This window comes from Choloepus didactylus, chromosome 3, assembly GCF_015220235.1.
Source record: "Choloepus didactylus isolate mChoDid1 chromosome 3, mChoDid1.pri, whole genome shotgun sequence".
Lineage (NCBI taxonomy): Eukaryota > Metazoa > Chordata > Mammalia > Pilosa > Megalonychidae > Choloepus > Choloepus didactylus.
The window spans coordinates 119,675,129-119,690,284 of NC_051309.1; the positions used below are offsets into that span (position 1 = coordinate 119,675,129).

The window sequence follows — 15,156 nt, forward strand, 5'->3', positions numbered from 1 at the left end:
AATCAAAGAACTAATGGATCAACTGAAGAAGCTAGAAAATGAACAGCAAACCAATCCTAAACCAAGTAGAAGAAAAGAAATAACAAGGATTAAGCAGAAATAAATGACATAGAGAACAAAAAAACAATAGAGAGGATAAATATCACCAAAAGTTGGTTCTTTGAGAAGATCAACAAGATTGACAAGCCCCTAGCTAGACTGACAAAATCAAAAAGAGAGAAGACCCATATAAACAAAATAATGAATGAAAAAGGTGACATAACTGCAGATCCTGAAGAAATTAAAAAAATTATAAGAGGATACTATGAAAAACTGTATGGCAACAAACTGGATAATGTGGAAGAAATGGACAATTTCCTGGAAACATATGAACAACCTAGACTGACCAGAGAAGAAATAGAAGACTTCAATCAACCCATCACAAGCAAAGAGATCCAATCAGTCATCAAAAATCTTTCCACAAATAAATGTCCAGGGCCAGATGGCTTCACAGGGGAATTCTACCAAACTTTCCAGAAAGAACTGACACCAATCTTACTCAAACTCTTTCAAAACATTGAAGAAAATGGAATACTACCTAACTCATTTTATGAAGCTAACATCAATCTAATACCAAAACCAGGCAAAGATGCTACAAAAAAGGAAAACTACCGGCCAATCTCCCTAATGAATATAGATGCAAAAATCCTCAACAAAATACTTGCAAATCAAATCCAAAGACACATTAAAAAATCATACACCATGACCAAGTGGGGTTCATTCCAGGCATGCAAGGATGGTTCAACATAAGAAAATCAATCAATGTATTACAACACATTAACAAGTCAAAAGGGAAAAATCAATTGATCATCTCAATAGATGCTGAAAAAGCATTTGACAAAATCCAACATCCCTTTTTGATAAAAACACTTCAAAAGGTAGGAATTGAAGGAAACTTCCTCAATATGATAAAGGGCATATATGAAAAACCCACAGCCAGCATAGTACTCAATGGTGAGAGACTGAAAGCCTTCCCTCTAAGATCAGGAACAAGACAAGGATGCCCGCTGTCACCACTGTTATTCAACATTGTCCTGGAGGTGCTAGCCAGGGCAATCCGGCAAGACAAAGAAATAAAAGGCATCCAAATTGGAAAAGAAGAAGTAAAACTGTCATTGTTTGCAGATGATATGATCTTATATCTAGAAAACCCTGAGAAATCGACGATGCAGCTACTAGATCTAATAAACAAATTTAGCAAAGTAGCGGGATACAAGATTAATGCACATAAGTCAGTAATGTTTCTATATGCTAGAAATGAACAAACTGAAGAGACACTCAAGAAAAAGATACCATTTTCAATAGCAACTAAAAAAATCAAGTACCTGGGAATCAACTTAACCAAAGATGTAAAAGACCTATACAAAGAAAACTACATAACTCTACTAAAAGAAATAGAAGGGGACCTTAAAAGATGGAAAAATATTCCATGTTCATGGATAGGAAGACTAAATGTCATTAAGATGTCAATTCTACCCAAACTCATCTACAGATTCAATGCAATCCCAATCAAAATTCCAACAACCTACTTTGCAGACTTGGAAAAGCTAGTTATCAAATTTATTTGGAAAGGGAAGATGCCTCGAATTGCTAAAGACACTCTAAAAAAGAAAAATGAAGTGGGAGGACTTACACTCCCTGACTTTGAAGCTTATTATAAAGCCACAGTTGCCAAAACAGCATGATAGTGGCAGAAAGATAGACATATAGATCAATGGAATTGAATTGAGAATTCAGAGATAGACCCCCAGATCTATGGCCGACTGATCTTTGATAAGGCCCCCAAAGTCACTGCACTGAGTCATAATGGTCTTTTCAACAAATGGGGCTGGGAGAGTTGGATATCCATATCCAAAAGAATGAAAGAGGACCCCTGCCTGACACCCTACACAAAAATTAACTCTAAATGGACCAAAGATCTCAATATAAAAGAAAGTACCATAAAACTCCTAGAAGATAATGTAGGAAAACATCTTCAAGACCTTGTATTAGGCGGCCACTTCCTAGACTTACACCCAAAGCACAAGCAACAAAAGAAAAAATAGATAAATGGGAACTCCTGAAGCTCAGAAGTTTCTGCACGTCAAAGGAATTTCTCAAAAAGGTAAAGAGGCAGCCAAGTCAATGGGAAAAAAATTTTGGAAACCATGTATCTGACAAAAGACTGATATCTTGCATATACAAAGAAATCCTACAACTCAATGACAATAATACAGAGAGCCCAGTTATAAAATGGGCAAAAGCTATGAAAAGAGAGTTCTCTGAAGAGGAAATACAAATGGGCAAGAAACATGAAAAAATGTTCAGCTTCACTAGCTATTAGAGAGATGCAAATTAAGACCACAATGAGATACCATCTAACACCGATTAGAATGGCTGTCATTGAACAAACAGGAAACTACAAATGCTGGAGGGGATGTGGAGAAATTGGAACTCTTATTCATTGTTGGTGGGACTGTATAATGGTTCAGCCACTCTGGAAGTCAGTCTGGCAGTTCCTTAGAAAACTAGATATAGAGTTACCATTCGATCCAGCGATTGCACTTCTCGGTATATACCCGGAAGATCGGAAAGCAGTGACACGAACAGATATCTGCACGCCAATGTTCATAGCAGCATTATTCACAATTGCCAAGAGATGGAAACAACCCAAATGTCCTTCAACAGTTGAGTGGATAAATAAAATGTGGTATATACACACGATGGAATACTACGCGGCAGTAAAAAGGAATGATCTCGTGAAACATGACAACATGGATGAACCTTGAAGACATAATGCTGAGCGAAATAAGCCGCGCACAAAAAGAGAAATATTATATGCTACCACTAATGTGAACTTTGAAAAATGTAAAACAAATGGTTTATAATGTAGAATGTAGGGGAACTAGCAATAGAGAGCAATTAAGGAAGGGGGAACAGTAATCCAAGAAGAACAGATAAGCTATTTAACGTTCTGGGGATGCCCAGGAATGACTATGGTCTGTTAATTTTTGATGGATATAGTAGGAACAGGTTCACAGAAATGTTGCTATATTAGGTAACTTTCTTGGGGTAAAGTAGGAACATGTTGGAAGTTAAGCAGTTATCTTAGGTTAGTTGTCTTTTTCTTACTCCGTTGTTATGGTCTCTTTGAAATGTTCTTTTATTGTATGTTTGTTTTCTTTTTTACTTTTTTTTCATACAGTTGATTTAAAAAAGAAGGGAAAGTTAAAAAAAAAAAAAGAAAAACAAGGAAAAAAAGATGCAGTGCCCCCTTGAGGAGCCTGTGGAGAATGCAGGGGTATTGGCCTACCCCACCTCCATGGTTGCTAACATGACCACAGACATAGGGGACTGGTGGTTTCATGGGTTGAGCCCTCTACCATAGGTTTTACCCTTGGGAAGACGGTTGCTGCAAAGGAGAGGCTAGGCCTCCCTATATTTGTGCCTAAGAGCCTCCTCCCAAATGCCTCTTTGTTGCTCATATGTGGCCCTCTCTCTCTAGCTAAGACAACTTGAAAGGTGAAATCACTGCCCTCCCCCCTATGTGGGATCAGACACCCAGGGGAGTGAATCTCCCTGGCAACGTGGAATATGACTCCCGGGGAGGAATGTAGACCTGGCATCGTGGGACGGAGAACATCTTGTTGACCAAAAGGGGGATGTGAAAGGAAATGAAATAAGCTTCAGTAGCAGAGAGATTCCAAAAGGAGCCGAGAGGTCACTCTGGTGGGCACTCTTACGCATGCTTTAGACAACCCTTTTTAGGTTCTAAAGAATTGGGGTAGCTGGTGGTGGATACCTGAAACTATCAAACTACAACCCAGAACCCATGAATCTCGAAGACAGTTGTATGAAAATGTAGCTTATGAGGGGTGACAATGGGATTGGGAAAGCCATAAGGACCACACTCCACTTTGTCTAGTTTATGGATGGATGAGTAGAAAAATAGGGGAAGGAAACAAACAGACAAAGGTACCCAGTGTTCTTTTTTACTTCAATTGCTCTTTTTCACTCTAATTATTATTCTTGTTATTCTTGTGTGTGTGCTAATGAAGGTGTCAGGGATTGATTTGGGTGATGAATGTACAACTATGTAATGGTACTGTGAACAATCGAATACGATTTGTTTTGTATGACTGCGTGGTATGTGAATATATCTCAATAAAATGAAGATTAAAAAAAAAAAAAGAAAGGCTGTGAAGTTGCTGTCAGTTCTTTGGGGACCGTTTGTCAGCAGCTGTAAAAGAATTCTGGCCACCCCAAGTCTACCATTATTCTAATTTGCTGATGCTGCAGAATGCAAAACACCAGAGACGGATTGGCTTTTATAAAAAGGGGGTTTATTTGGCTACACAGTTACAGTCTTAAGGCCATAAAGTGTCCAAGGTAACACATCAGTAATCGGATAACTTCACTAGAGTATGGCCAATGGCGTCCAGAAAACCTCTGTTAGCTGGGAAGGCACGTGGCTGGCGTCTGCTCCAAAGTTCTGGTTGCAAAATGGCTTTCTCCTGGGATGTTCCTCTCTAGCAAGCTTGCTCCTCTCCAAAATGTCACTCACAGCTGCACTGAGTTCCTTCTGTTATGTCAGCTCATTTATATGGCTCCACTGATCAACTTAAACCCACCCTGGATGGGTAGAGCAACATCTCCATGGAAATTATCCAATCAGAGTCATCACCCACAGCTGGGTGGGGCGCAGTCCATAGAAACACTCAAAGAAGTACAATCTGATCAACCCTGATAACATCTGCCCATACAAGATTACATCAAAGATAATGGCATTTGGGGGACATAATACATTCAAACTGGCTCATTCCACCCCCTGGACCCCAAAATGACATTATCTTTCCATATACAAAATACATTTCATCCCACAACAATATCACAGAAACTTATATCGTTTCAGTAACAAAAGTTAAGTACCAGATCCCATCAAAATTAGTTACAGACATGGTAAGTCCTAAGGCATAATTCTCCTTTAGCTTTGGATCTGTGAACTTAGAACAAGTTATATGCTTCCAATATACAAAGGAGGGACATTCATAGGATAAACATTCCCATTGCCATAAGGAGAAACAGTAAGGAAAACAGGGTTAACAGAACCAAAACAGTTCCTAAAACCTGCAGGACAAACTCCATTAGATTTCAAAGTCTGAGAGTCATTTACAGAACGACGTTGCATCCTTGGGGCTTGAGAGAGCAGGAGTCTAACACTTCCTAAGGGCCTTTGTGGCAGCCCTTTCCTCTCCAAACACTTGGGTGAGTGCTCCAACATATCCACACATTGGGGAGACCACCTTCTCGGCCTCACCCTCCTCAAACATCAGGGCAGCACCCAGATTCCCTTCCATCTCCGGGGCACATGCTCAACCCCTTCAGAACAGTGGGGTGGCAGCCAGGCTCTCCCCAATTCCTTGGGAACGTGCTCCACCCTCTTTGGGGCTTGGGGTGGCAGGACGTTTCCTGAGCATCGAGGCGGAAGGTCCACCGTCGACCTCCAGGGCAAACTCACCCTTTCCATGAGTGTGGGCTGCTCCGCTCTCCCAGCCCAAGACCTCTTGACTCCAGACCTCAACCTCCATGGCTCTGTCTTTGAAGAAATTTTTCCTTCAGTTTGTTCCTTGTCTGTCTCCTCCAGTCCAGACTGGCAATGGCTCTGTCTGTAAAGATCTCACAAAAATTCTGTTGGCTTCTCATGAAGCATGCAGGGGTCAAAGCCATCGGACAATAGGACTTTCCACAAATCCTTTCTGGATAATTCCATCTCCAATCTTGGCTTGTACTGAAATGGCAGCTGGGTTCCATGTTTGGTTACATCCTCACGTTGGGCTGTAGCTTCTGGGATTCCACCCCCTGGAAGCTCGTAATTTTCCAAGCTATCGGCTTCTGGTTTCTTTGAACCCAAGAGTTCAGTTCTAAGTTTATCTCTCTCTGCTCACATTTTACTATAAGCTGCAAGAAGAAGCCAGGGTACCTCCACCACATGTAGTCTGGAGATCTCCTCAGCTAAGTAATCCAGGTTGTCACTTTCAAATTCTTCTTTCCATCTGACACCAGGACTAAATTTTGCCAAATTCTTTGCCACTTTAAAACAAGGATCGCCTTTCTTCCAGTTCCCAACAACACATTCATCATTTCTGCTCAAGTCCTCATCAGAAGTATCTTTAGAGTCCATATTTCCATGAACAGTCTCTTTAAAGCAGTTTTGGCCTTTTCTATCAAGCTCCTCACAGTTCTTCCAGAATCTTCCCCTTATCCATTTGAAAAGCTGTTCCAACATGTTTGGTATTTGTGAACTCAGCAGCAAAAGCACCCCACTTCTCTGGTACCAAAATCTATTCTAATTTGCTAATGCTGCAGAATGCAAAACACCAGAGATGGATTGGCTTTTATAAAAAGGGGGTTTATTTGGCTACACAGTTACAGTCTTAAGGCCATAAAGTGTCCAAGGTAACACATCAGTAATTGGGTAACTTCACTGGAGGATGGCCAATGGCGTCCGGGAAACCTCTGTTAGCTGGGAAGGCACGTGGCTGGCGTCTGCTCCAAAGTTCTGGTTGCAAAATGGCTTTCTCCTGGGATGTTCCTCTCTAGCAAGCTTGCTCGTCTCCAAAATGTCACTCACAGCTGCACTGAGTTCCTTCTGTTATGTCAGCTCATTTATATGGCTCCACTGATCAACTTAAACCCACCCTGGATGGGTGGAGCAACACCTCCATGGAAATTATCCAATCGGAGTCATCACCCACAGCTGGGTGGGGTGCATTCCGTAGAAGCACTCAAAGAATTACAATCTGATCAACCCTGATAACGTCTGCCCATACAAGATTACATCAAAGATAATGGCGTTTGGGGGACATAATACATTCAAACTGGCATAACCATGTTGAGACCCGTGTGGAGAGACCACACAGAGAGAGATGACTGCGGAGCCCCAGCTGTTGGAGTCTTCCCAGCCCATGTGAGTGAAGAAGCCTCCAGGATGCCCCCTGCCCCAGTGTTTTCTGGCTGCAACTGCATGAGAAACCAGAATGAGAACTGCTCTGCTGAGTCCAGTCAACCCCCAGATTCTTCAGCAAAATAATAAATGATTGTCATTTAAGCTGCCATTCTGGGGTTGGTTCTTACATAGCAATGCAATAATCCGATAACTCTCCTGTACTGGATGGCAAAAGAAGTAAAAAATCTGGGCAGCAGATGGTTTGAGAATATATGTAGTAATGGTATTTCTGTTATTAAAACAACTGGGCTCTTTCCAAGACTGGACCCAGAAACCATATTGAAGGTAACATTTATGAGAAAAATAAACCTGTCTTCAGGATGATGACAGCTGTGCTTTTAAAAAGATAAGTCACTAATGTTAACTTACTGAGCATCTTCTGTGAACCAAGTGCTAGGGGTACAAGAGAAAGAAGACAGACAACGTCTCTCATTTCATGTCTCTTATATTGTAGGGGGGATGGAGGGGCAGCATGGGGAAGAGGTAGACAATAAACAAACTAAACAAACAAAAATAGGATATGTTGGGTGGTGTGACAAGTGCTATGCTTAAAGCAGGGTGACATGATAGTGAGTGACTGGGTGTCTGCTATACATTGGTTCCACAGAGAAGCCCTAAGTGGATGGCAGTGTCATTTACTGAGCTGGGGAGGAGCTGGATTATAGGGAGGTAATCAAGAGTTGTGGGTTGGCCAGTAGCCTTGATTCTTAAAGATGATTGCATAACTCTGTAGCTTATGTGGTGTGAATGTGTAATTGTGAAAACCTTGAATAATATGAATGAATGGGGGTATGGGATGTTTTGTGTGTTCCTTTTTACTTTTATTTTATTCTTATTTTAATTCTTTTGAGTAATGAATATGCTCAAGGGATGATTGTGATGTGTGCACAACTATATGGTGATACTGCGAACAATTGTACACTGTGGTTGATTGTATGGTACGTGACTATATCTCAATAAAACTGCTTAAAAAAAACAAAAATAAAAAAGAGTTGTGGATTGGCCATGTTTGTTTTGAAATGCTATTAGCCAGATGGAGATGTCAATAGCTGAGTGGGGTATACTGGTCTGGAGTTCTAGGAAGGGCTGGAGATAGGGATTTGTGAGTCATTGGCATCACATTGGTGAGGGAAGTGGCTAGGAGGAAGCGGCTGAGAAAGAGGTTAAGCCGGGAGGCAGCTGACGAGGCACAGGGTGGAGGTGAGGGAGGGAGTGTATGGTCATGAGTGGTGAGCTGTGTCTGATGCTACTGGGGATTAGAGAAAGTGAGAACAGTTAAGTGACTGTGAGATATGACATCATGGAGGTCACTGGTCCTGTTAAAGTATCCATGGAGTGGTTTAGAGAGAAGATCAAGGAGAACTCAAGAACTTAGGAAGTGAAGACAAATTTTTTAGGAAGTTTAATACTTAAAGAGGCAGAGAAATGGAACAAGACCTGTGAGGTCAGTCATTACCCTGTGACAGGTACGAGGTCACACATTTTTAGTAAGTATGTAGTTTTATTTTCACGAAATTCCAGTTTCCATTTTACAGATGAAAAAATGAGACACTAAGAAAACAAATCACCCAGGGTCAAGCAGTTAGTAGGTGGGAGAGCTGGGGTTTGAACCCAAGCTAATCTGACTCCAGATTCATTCACTAGCCAAACCTTTAGTATAGTCAATACATCGCTTTTGTACAGAGAGATAATTTAATCAATTTTTCCGGTAAATAAAATTTGTATGCCTGCCGAAAGTTTCTATCTGCGGGTTATACGGCAAGATTCCAAAGTAGCAATTTTAGAGACCTGGGAAAGTATCCAATAAAATTTGCTTCATTGTTTTTACCCAGAGAAGTATTACTTACACACTCTTTCATTTCAATTAAAATGGAACTCTAATAGAAGAGTAGGAGGAGAAGGAGATCACAGTTTTATACATTGTGCTGAGAAATAAGAGACCTTCCCACATGGTTGCTAATCCAGTCAAAATAATTGGCCACTTTGGTGTAAACACCTGGGAACTCTTTTTCTCCACAGTTTTCACCCCAACTCACAATACCCCAAACATAAGTCACATTGTTAACATCTGTACAGACTAAAGGGCCTCCGGAGTCCCCTTTACAGGCATCGATGGAACCATCATCTGTACCTGAGAAAGAAAAGGGAAAAGTAAAATCACACATTTACTGCCATTTGTCAAAGCCACCATGCCCTCATGCTACCTCCCCCACTAAAGCATCTAACCACTTACGCTTTCTTACAAAATAGTGTATCTTCTCCCTTGTCACAGGCCCCTTCTGGGACCATGGAATTGGAAAGAGACAAGCTGGGGAATACTTGATATGCCTTCTACTCATTCCTCAAGTTTAGCCAGTGTTCTTTCTGCTCCCTCTACTTTATGCAACTATAAATTGGGGTGAGATGGCAAAGTAGCAATCAAAATTGAATGGAAAAATAATAGTAATACCTAATGCTTACTGATTCCTTAATATGTTTTAACTGTTCATGGTTTTAATCCTCACTACAACCCTATGAGGTAGGTATCATCATTATCCCTATTTTACACATGAGGCAAAGAAGGCACAGAGAGGTTAAGAGGTTAATTAATTTGTCCAAGGTCACACAGCTAATAAGTGGCAGAGCTCGGACTTGAACCCAGACAGCCAACCTTAGAACTTGTGCTCTTAACTGTGATATTGCCTTCTAGCAGATTTTGTGCCATTTTCTCCTCTTGTCCACTGTAATCTCGCACTCCATTTCAACATACGGAGAGGCCATGGAGTGGTCCGTTTACTTTCTTCTCATTCCTATGACTTTCCAAGATTTTTACTTCACTGTATCTAAGAAGTTATAGGATGTCAATAAATCTGCCTTCTTCAGCAATGCACTGTTTATAAATGGTTTCAAGAAAGTATCCTAAATGTACTACCCAGGTTAACTGATACCCTGCCTTTGGGCACCACCAAAAGTAGGAACTGCTGTAGTTCTGTTAGGTGGGGGCATTAGTATCAGTGATGTAAAGGGAGACAGTAGAAGACATAAGAGATGCAATGTGATATCTGAGGAGAGAGAATTTACTTCTAAAGATGGCTTTTAAAATGAGATAGCTTGGATTTCTATTTATAAGGAGTTTAGTTTTGATCCTGGACACACCCTTTCTTGCCTGCAAGACTTTGTGCAAATTACGTAACTGCTCTGTATCTCAGCTCCCTCATCTATTAAGATTTCCAGTTTTGCAGATGAGGAAACTTGCTCAAGGTGACATGACTAGCAACTGATGAAAACTGGGATACAAACCCAGGCAGAGTCTGTGCTCTTAATCACCTTGCTAAATTGCTACATAATCACTTAAGAAAGGTCTTTCCTATTAGCATTAGCATGAGGGAACTTCAATTAAGAGGACGGGACTGGAAGAGTTTGATGATGCAACAGCCAGAAGGCCAAATGGGAGGGTCCACAGCCCAATATGGTAGGGGGTGTAAAAGTATCTCAGATAAACCACTTGGTACTTACCTGCACATTGCATTTCTTTTTCATAGTAGCGATTTGGGTAATACTTGGAGCAGTTGCCTATTAATTTAACTTCACCCCACCTGAGTGAATAGACCTTTTCGTTATCTAAACAAAGTGAGGAAACAGACAGAAGTCATCAAAGTGAAATCTAAATAAATACTTACTCTTGTAGCTAGTAAACATTAAGAATACATAAGCATATATGTATGTGTATATAAACTTTTGAGGACAATTCAATAAAACTTTTAGTCATATGCTCTGCTTATGCCCAACTTCTATAACTATCTAAAATTAAATGGGTAGACAAGGAAAATTATTTGAATACATTATCTGAAATCATATTTGACAATCTTAAACCCTGCTTTAATAAAGAGCTCGGTTTCAGATGAACAAGATAAGCAACTCCCTCTCCTCTGGTTGTTGAGTCCTATAGGGGAGGTGGGTTGGGAATCAGTGATCTGGGACTTCTCACATAAATGCCTCCTAACTTCTTGTTACAGACTCTTGTGTCCTTGAAAGTGCTTGTTAGAGTGAAAAATTGCTTTTTAATGTAAGAAATTAGAATAAAGAAAAAATATATAAAATTCTTAGTGTGCACATGTTTTTGTATGTCTGAGGAAATCCATCTCAAGTGATTTGAAAGTCATTGAAAGGTGATTTAGGATTTCTTTTTCAATTACGTTACAGATTTGGGACTTGAACATTTTTGGTCTAAGAAAAGAGAAGGGCCAGGTACAGACTGACAGTTCAGAGAAGATGAAAAAATGTAAGGACATAGGGTGAGAAGATGTCTTGGGGGTTAGGAATGAATCTTCACTCCATCCCCCCTCCTCTTTTTCCCCAGCTCACAGCAATCTTTACTCTCTAATTTCTCATTCAGTGTCACCGTCTCACTACACACAGCTCCGGGAGGGCAGAGGCAGGTCTGACTTGTTCACTGCTGCACCAGCACCCAGCATTGCACTAGCACAAAGTAGCTGCTGCTTATTTAATATTTACACAATCAATTAATGAATGAACTCACACTAATTGAATTATATACCGAGTATCTTATGCCAAATAAACTGCCTCCTCAATTAATCTATAAGGTACTTGGGGACAGAGAGGACACCCCCAAGTCCCTGGAGCTTACTAAGCACAGAGTGGTTAATATTCTTCTCTCCTGGAAAGCAGAGGGAGAGAAAGATCTTTAAAGTACATGGCAAATCCTGAAAGAGGTTCTTCTTTCCTCCTTTAAACCCTACTTCCAGTTAGTGTCTAGGTAGCTGCTGCCTTCTACAGAACAGGAGCTTTTCAAAAAGTTATTAATTTATCATTTCCCCTAAGTCATGGGAAGCCTTTAAAAACTGTGGGCTCCTGTATTGTGTGAGCAATTTCTAAAGTAATTTTATTGTGGTAAAAGATAGATCACACATAAATTACCATTTTTACACTTTTTAAGTGTATTATTTAGTGGCATTAATTCTAGTCACAATGTTGTACATCCATCACCACTATCTATTTCCAAAACTTTTTAATCACTCCAAACAAAAACTCTATACCCATTAAGCAATAATTCCCCACTTCCTTCCTCCCCCTGCCCTGGTAACCTCTAATTTACGCTCCATCTCTATAAATTTGCTTATTTTACATATTTCTTATAAGTGGAATCATATAAAATTTGTTCTTCTGTGTCTGGCTTGTTTCATTCAGCATAATGTTTTCAAGGCGCTTCCATGATGTAGCATGTATCAGAACTTCATTTCTTTTTATGAACAATTAATATGCCATTGTATGGGTATACCGCATTTTGTTTATCCATTCATCTGTATACTTGGGCTGTGTCCACCTTTTGGCCATCGTGGAAAATACTGCTATGAACATTGGCATACAAGTATCTGTTTGCATATGTGAGCAATTTCTAACTACTCAAGGGCTTGCTCTTTCCTCTGAACTCGTTTTGCTTATTTCTTAAGGCACTTGTCACGTCCTGCTACCTAATGGCTGAATTCAGGTCTGCTGGCCCCTCCTGACTGTAATCATGTCGAGAGGTGGGCCCTTGTCTTTCACCTGTGTAGCCTCTGCATCCCGTTCTTCCTTGACTGGGTCCATCGTTTTCATCAGTAAACACCTGACACTCTAACTTTACTACCTTGAACACATAGTAAGTGTTCAATAAATGTGTTAACCCGTATTTGATTAACAAATTGTCAATGAATAAGGACATATCTAACTTCCGGCTTATAAGAAATACATGGAATAGAGGAACATTTTAAGTACCATCTTAAGGAAATAATCAGCCAAATTCAAGATGTAGAAATTCTAAAATAAATTTATATTTAGTAAATACATTTTAAATAAAAGGAAGGGGAACTGTCCAGATTAAAAGAGATGTAAGAAAAACAGTCACCAAATGCATTGTGTGGACTTTGTATTCTGATTCAAATAAAAAATTGTAAAAATATTTTTTTAAACAATCAGGAAATATTAAACACAGGCTGTTCATACGACGATATTAAGGTATCATTCAATGTTGGTATGATAATGGTATTGCGGGACTTTTTTAAAAAAATAAAGTCCTTATTTGATAAAGATACATACAGAGTATTCGTGGTTGAAATTACATGATGTTTGGGATTTGATTTAACATACTCCAGAATAAAAAAATGCTGAAAATGCTGACTAGCTCCTAATTGTCTCTCAGATCCATTTCCCAGCCTTCCATGAATCCCTGCTGCCCTCAGAGCCTGACCTGTAGGTTCCCTCCACAGAGATCCCTTGCCCTCTGTTTTCTAGCTGGTTTCCAACAAAGAGGGGAGGTAAGAGACAAGTGAGATTGGGGTTGGCTGCACCCTTCAACCTAAGGTCACTGCCTCTGTCTGGGCAGCCTGCTCCACCTGAGACTCTCTCCTTCTGGTAACCTCTCCCTCACCCCATCTTTCTAGGGGTGCTGACATCTCAGAGACTGCTAGTCCTGGGTACTTGCACTAACCTCCTACCCACATCTTTGTAATTAACCCCTTTGTAAATAAACCCTCCTAATTACCCTATTGGGACTCTGACTGATATGGGGAGAAAACACAGAATAGCAAAATGTTGGTAACTGTAGAAACTAGGTATGAATAAGTAGGGGGTTATTATAGTTTCCATTGCTACTTTGATATATATTTTCAAATGTAGATAAGAGTATTTTTAAAAATAGAACAAACATAAGGATACAATACATCTCAATGAATTAGTTCCTAATAAAACCTAGTATTTATAAGTGTTGGGTATTCCAACATCCCATACATTCAGGTTAATTTTTACATGTATTTAACACTTCTCAATGGGGCAATTATAAAGAATGAGTTGGAATATGAGCCTATAAGACCAATGTAATGAAGCTATTTAGGGTTTCTGCTGACAAAGGGAGTTTAAGAGACCAAAAGGAAGCTAAAATTTAAGATGAAGTCTCCAAGATGATGGGAAAAAAGTGGGCTAGTTTAATTCAAATCCAATCTCTAATTTAGAGGGTTTTTCTAATAATTTGTCTCTAAGTGTTCACATCTCTGTTCATATGAAATGGTCACTCAAGTCTTCATAGCAACTTGATGAATGAGTTCTTTATGTTCTCTTTCTCTCTGTGGGTGTATGGGGGGTGGAACATGGGGAGGGGAAGGCAGAAAGGAGGGAGTGTTATGAGGATCACTGGCTCAGAATATAATAGGCTATCCCCTTGAAAACCTTTCTGTTTTCATCCATAGCTCTCCAACAAATCTAAACAGTCCATGCTATATATCTCTTTGTCTCTACATTTTTTTCTTGGTGAATGGTTACCCCTTGACATATGCTTCAGGATCACAGAAAGTGTGTTCTTTGAAACTGTGAATCAGGACCAGCTACATAATACACTGGGTCCAGTGCAAATTGAAAATGCAGGACCCCTTGCTCAAAAATGTAGAAGAATTTCATGGCAGTGACAACAGAGTAATAAATAAGCCAAGCCCAGGGCTCAGAGGCCCATGAAGCTGGCCCTGGCCGACGGCCAAGTTTTTTGGATACAAAGATGTGCTTTCTCTGAATACAAGGAGGCTTGCTACTATGCATTTCTATTCCCATTCATTTTTGGCCCCCAAATTCTGTTTAACAAATATTAAAGCATTTACCTTTTTCTCGACCCCATCCAGAAACAATGCATCTATCATTGGGTTGGAATAGATACGGAGACCAGGGGATGCAGGCAGGGATGGTATAAGGCAGCACACATTCTTTTTTGCTTGGGTGTTTCTTCAATTCAATCAAAGCTATGTCATTTTGGTAGGTGCCTCCGTTGTAGTTTTCATGGATGATAATTCTATTCACATACTGAATTTTTACCTCAGAGTTAGGCCTAAACCAGTTTAGCAATGCTGCCCATATTTGGTAACGATGAATTTTACTGACTCTATAAGAGAAAGAAAAAGGGAAACAGATTATATAGAGGAAAAAAATACCACAAATATCAACATGGAATTCTGAAGCTTTATTTATATATTCTCCCTTTTAGAAGATCTTTAAAATTTTCCCAGACTCTTCTATCCTCGCTTTCATGAGGCAGAGCTTAGCCTTACTTAGGACAGAATTAAGGCCGATGGGCAGATGAGGAGGTGAATGATCCATCTAACTGCTCCATATCA

General features: G+C 40.0%; 1 protein-coding gene and 1 long non-coding RNA gene across 6 annotated transcripts in view; one reads left to right on the plus strand and one right to left on the minus strand.

Annotated features, from left to right (window-relative positions):
- Nucleotides 1-15,156, plus strand: part of LOC119529764 — a 73,436-nt gene that overhangs the window by 14,798 nt on the left and 43,482 nt on the right. The window lies entirely within an intron of this gene.
- Nucleotides 8,506-15,156, minus strand: part of CFI (complement factor I) — a 48,815-nt gene continuing 42,164 nt past the window's right edge. The window contains exons 12-14 of the mRNA XM_037830454.1: nt 14,647-14,924; nt 10,520-10,624; nt 8,506-9,155 (exon numbers count right to left, since the gene is read on the minus strand). Of these exons, the coding sequence (XP_037686382.1) occupies nt 8,938-9,155; nt 10,520-10,624; nt 14,647-14,924 (601 nt within the window). The 3' untranslated portion in view covers nt 8,506-8,937. The remainder of the gene's footprint in view (nt 9,156-10,519; nt 10,625-14,646; nt 14,925-15,156) is intronic.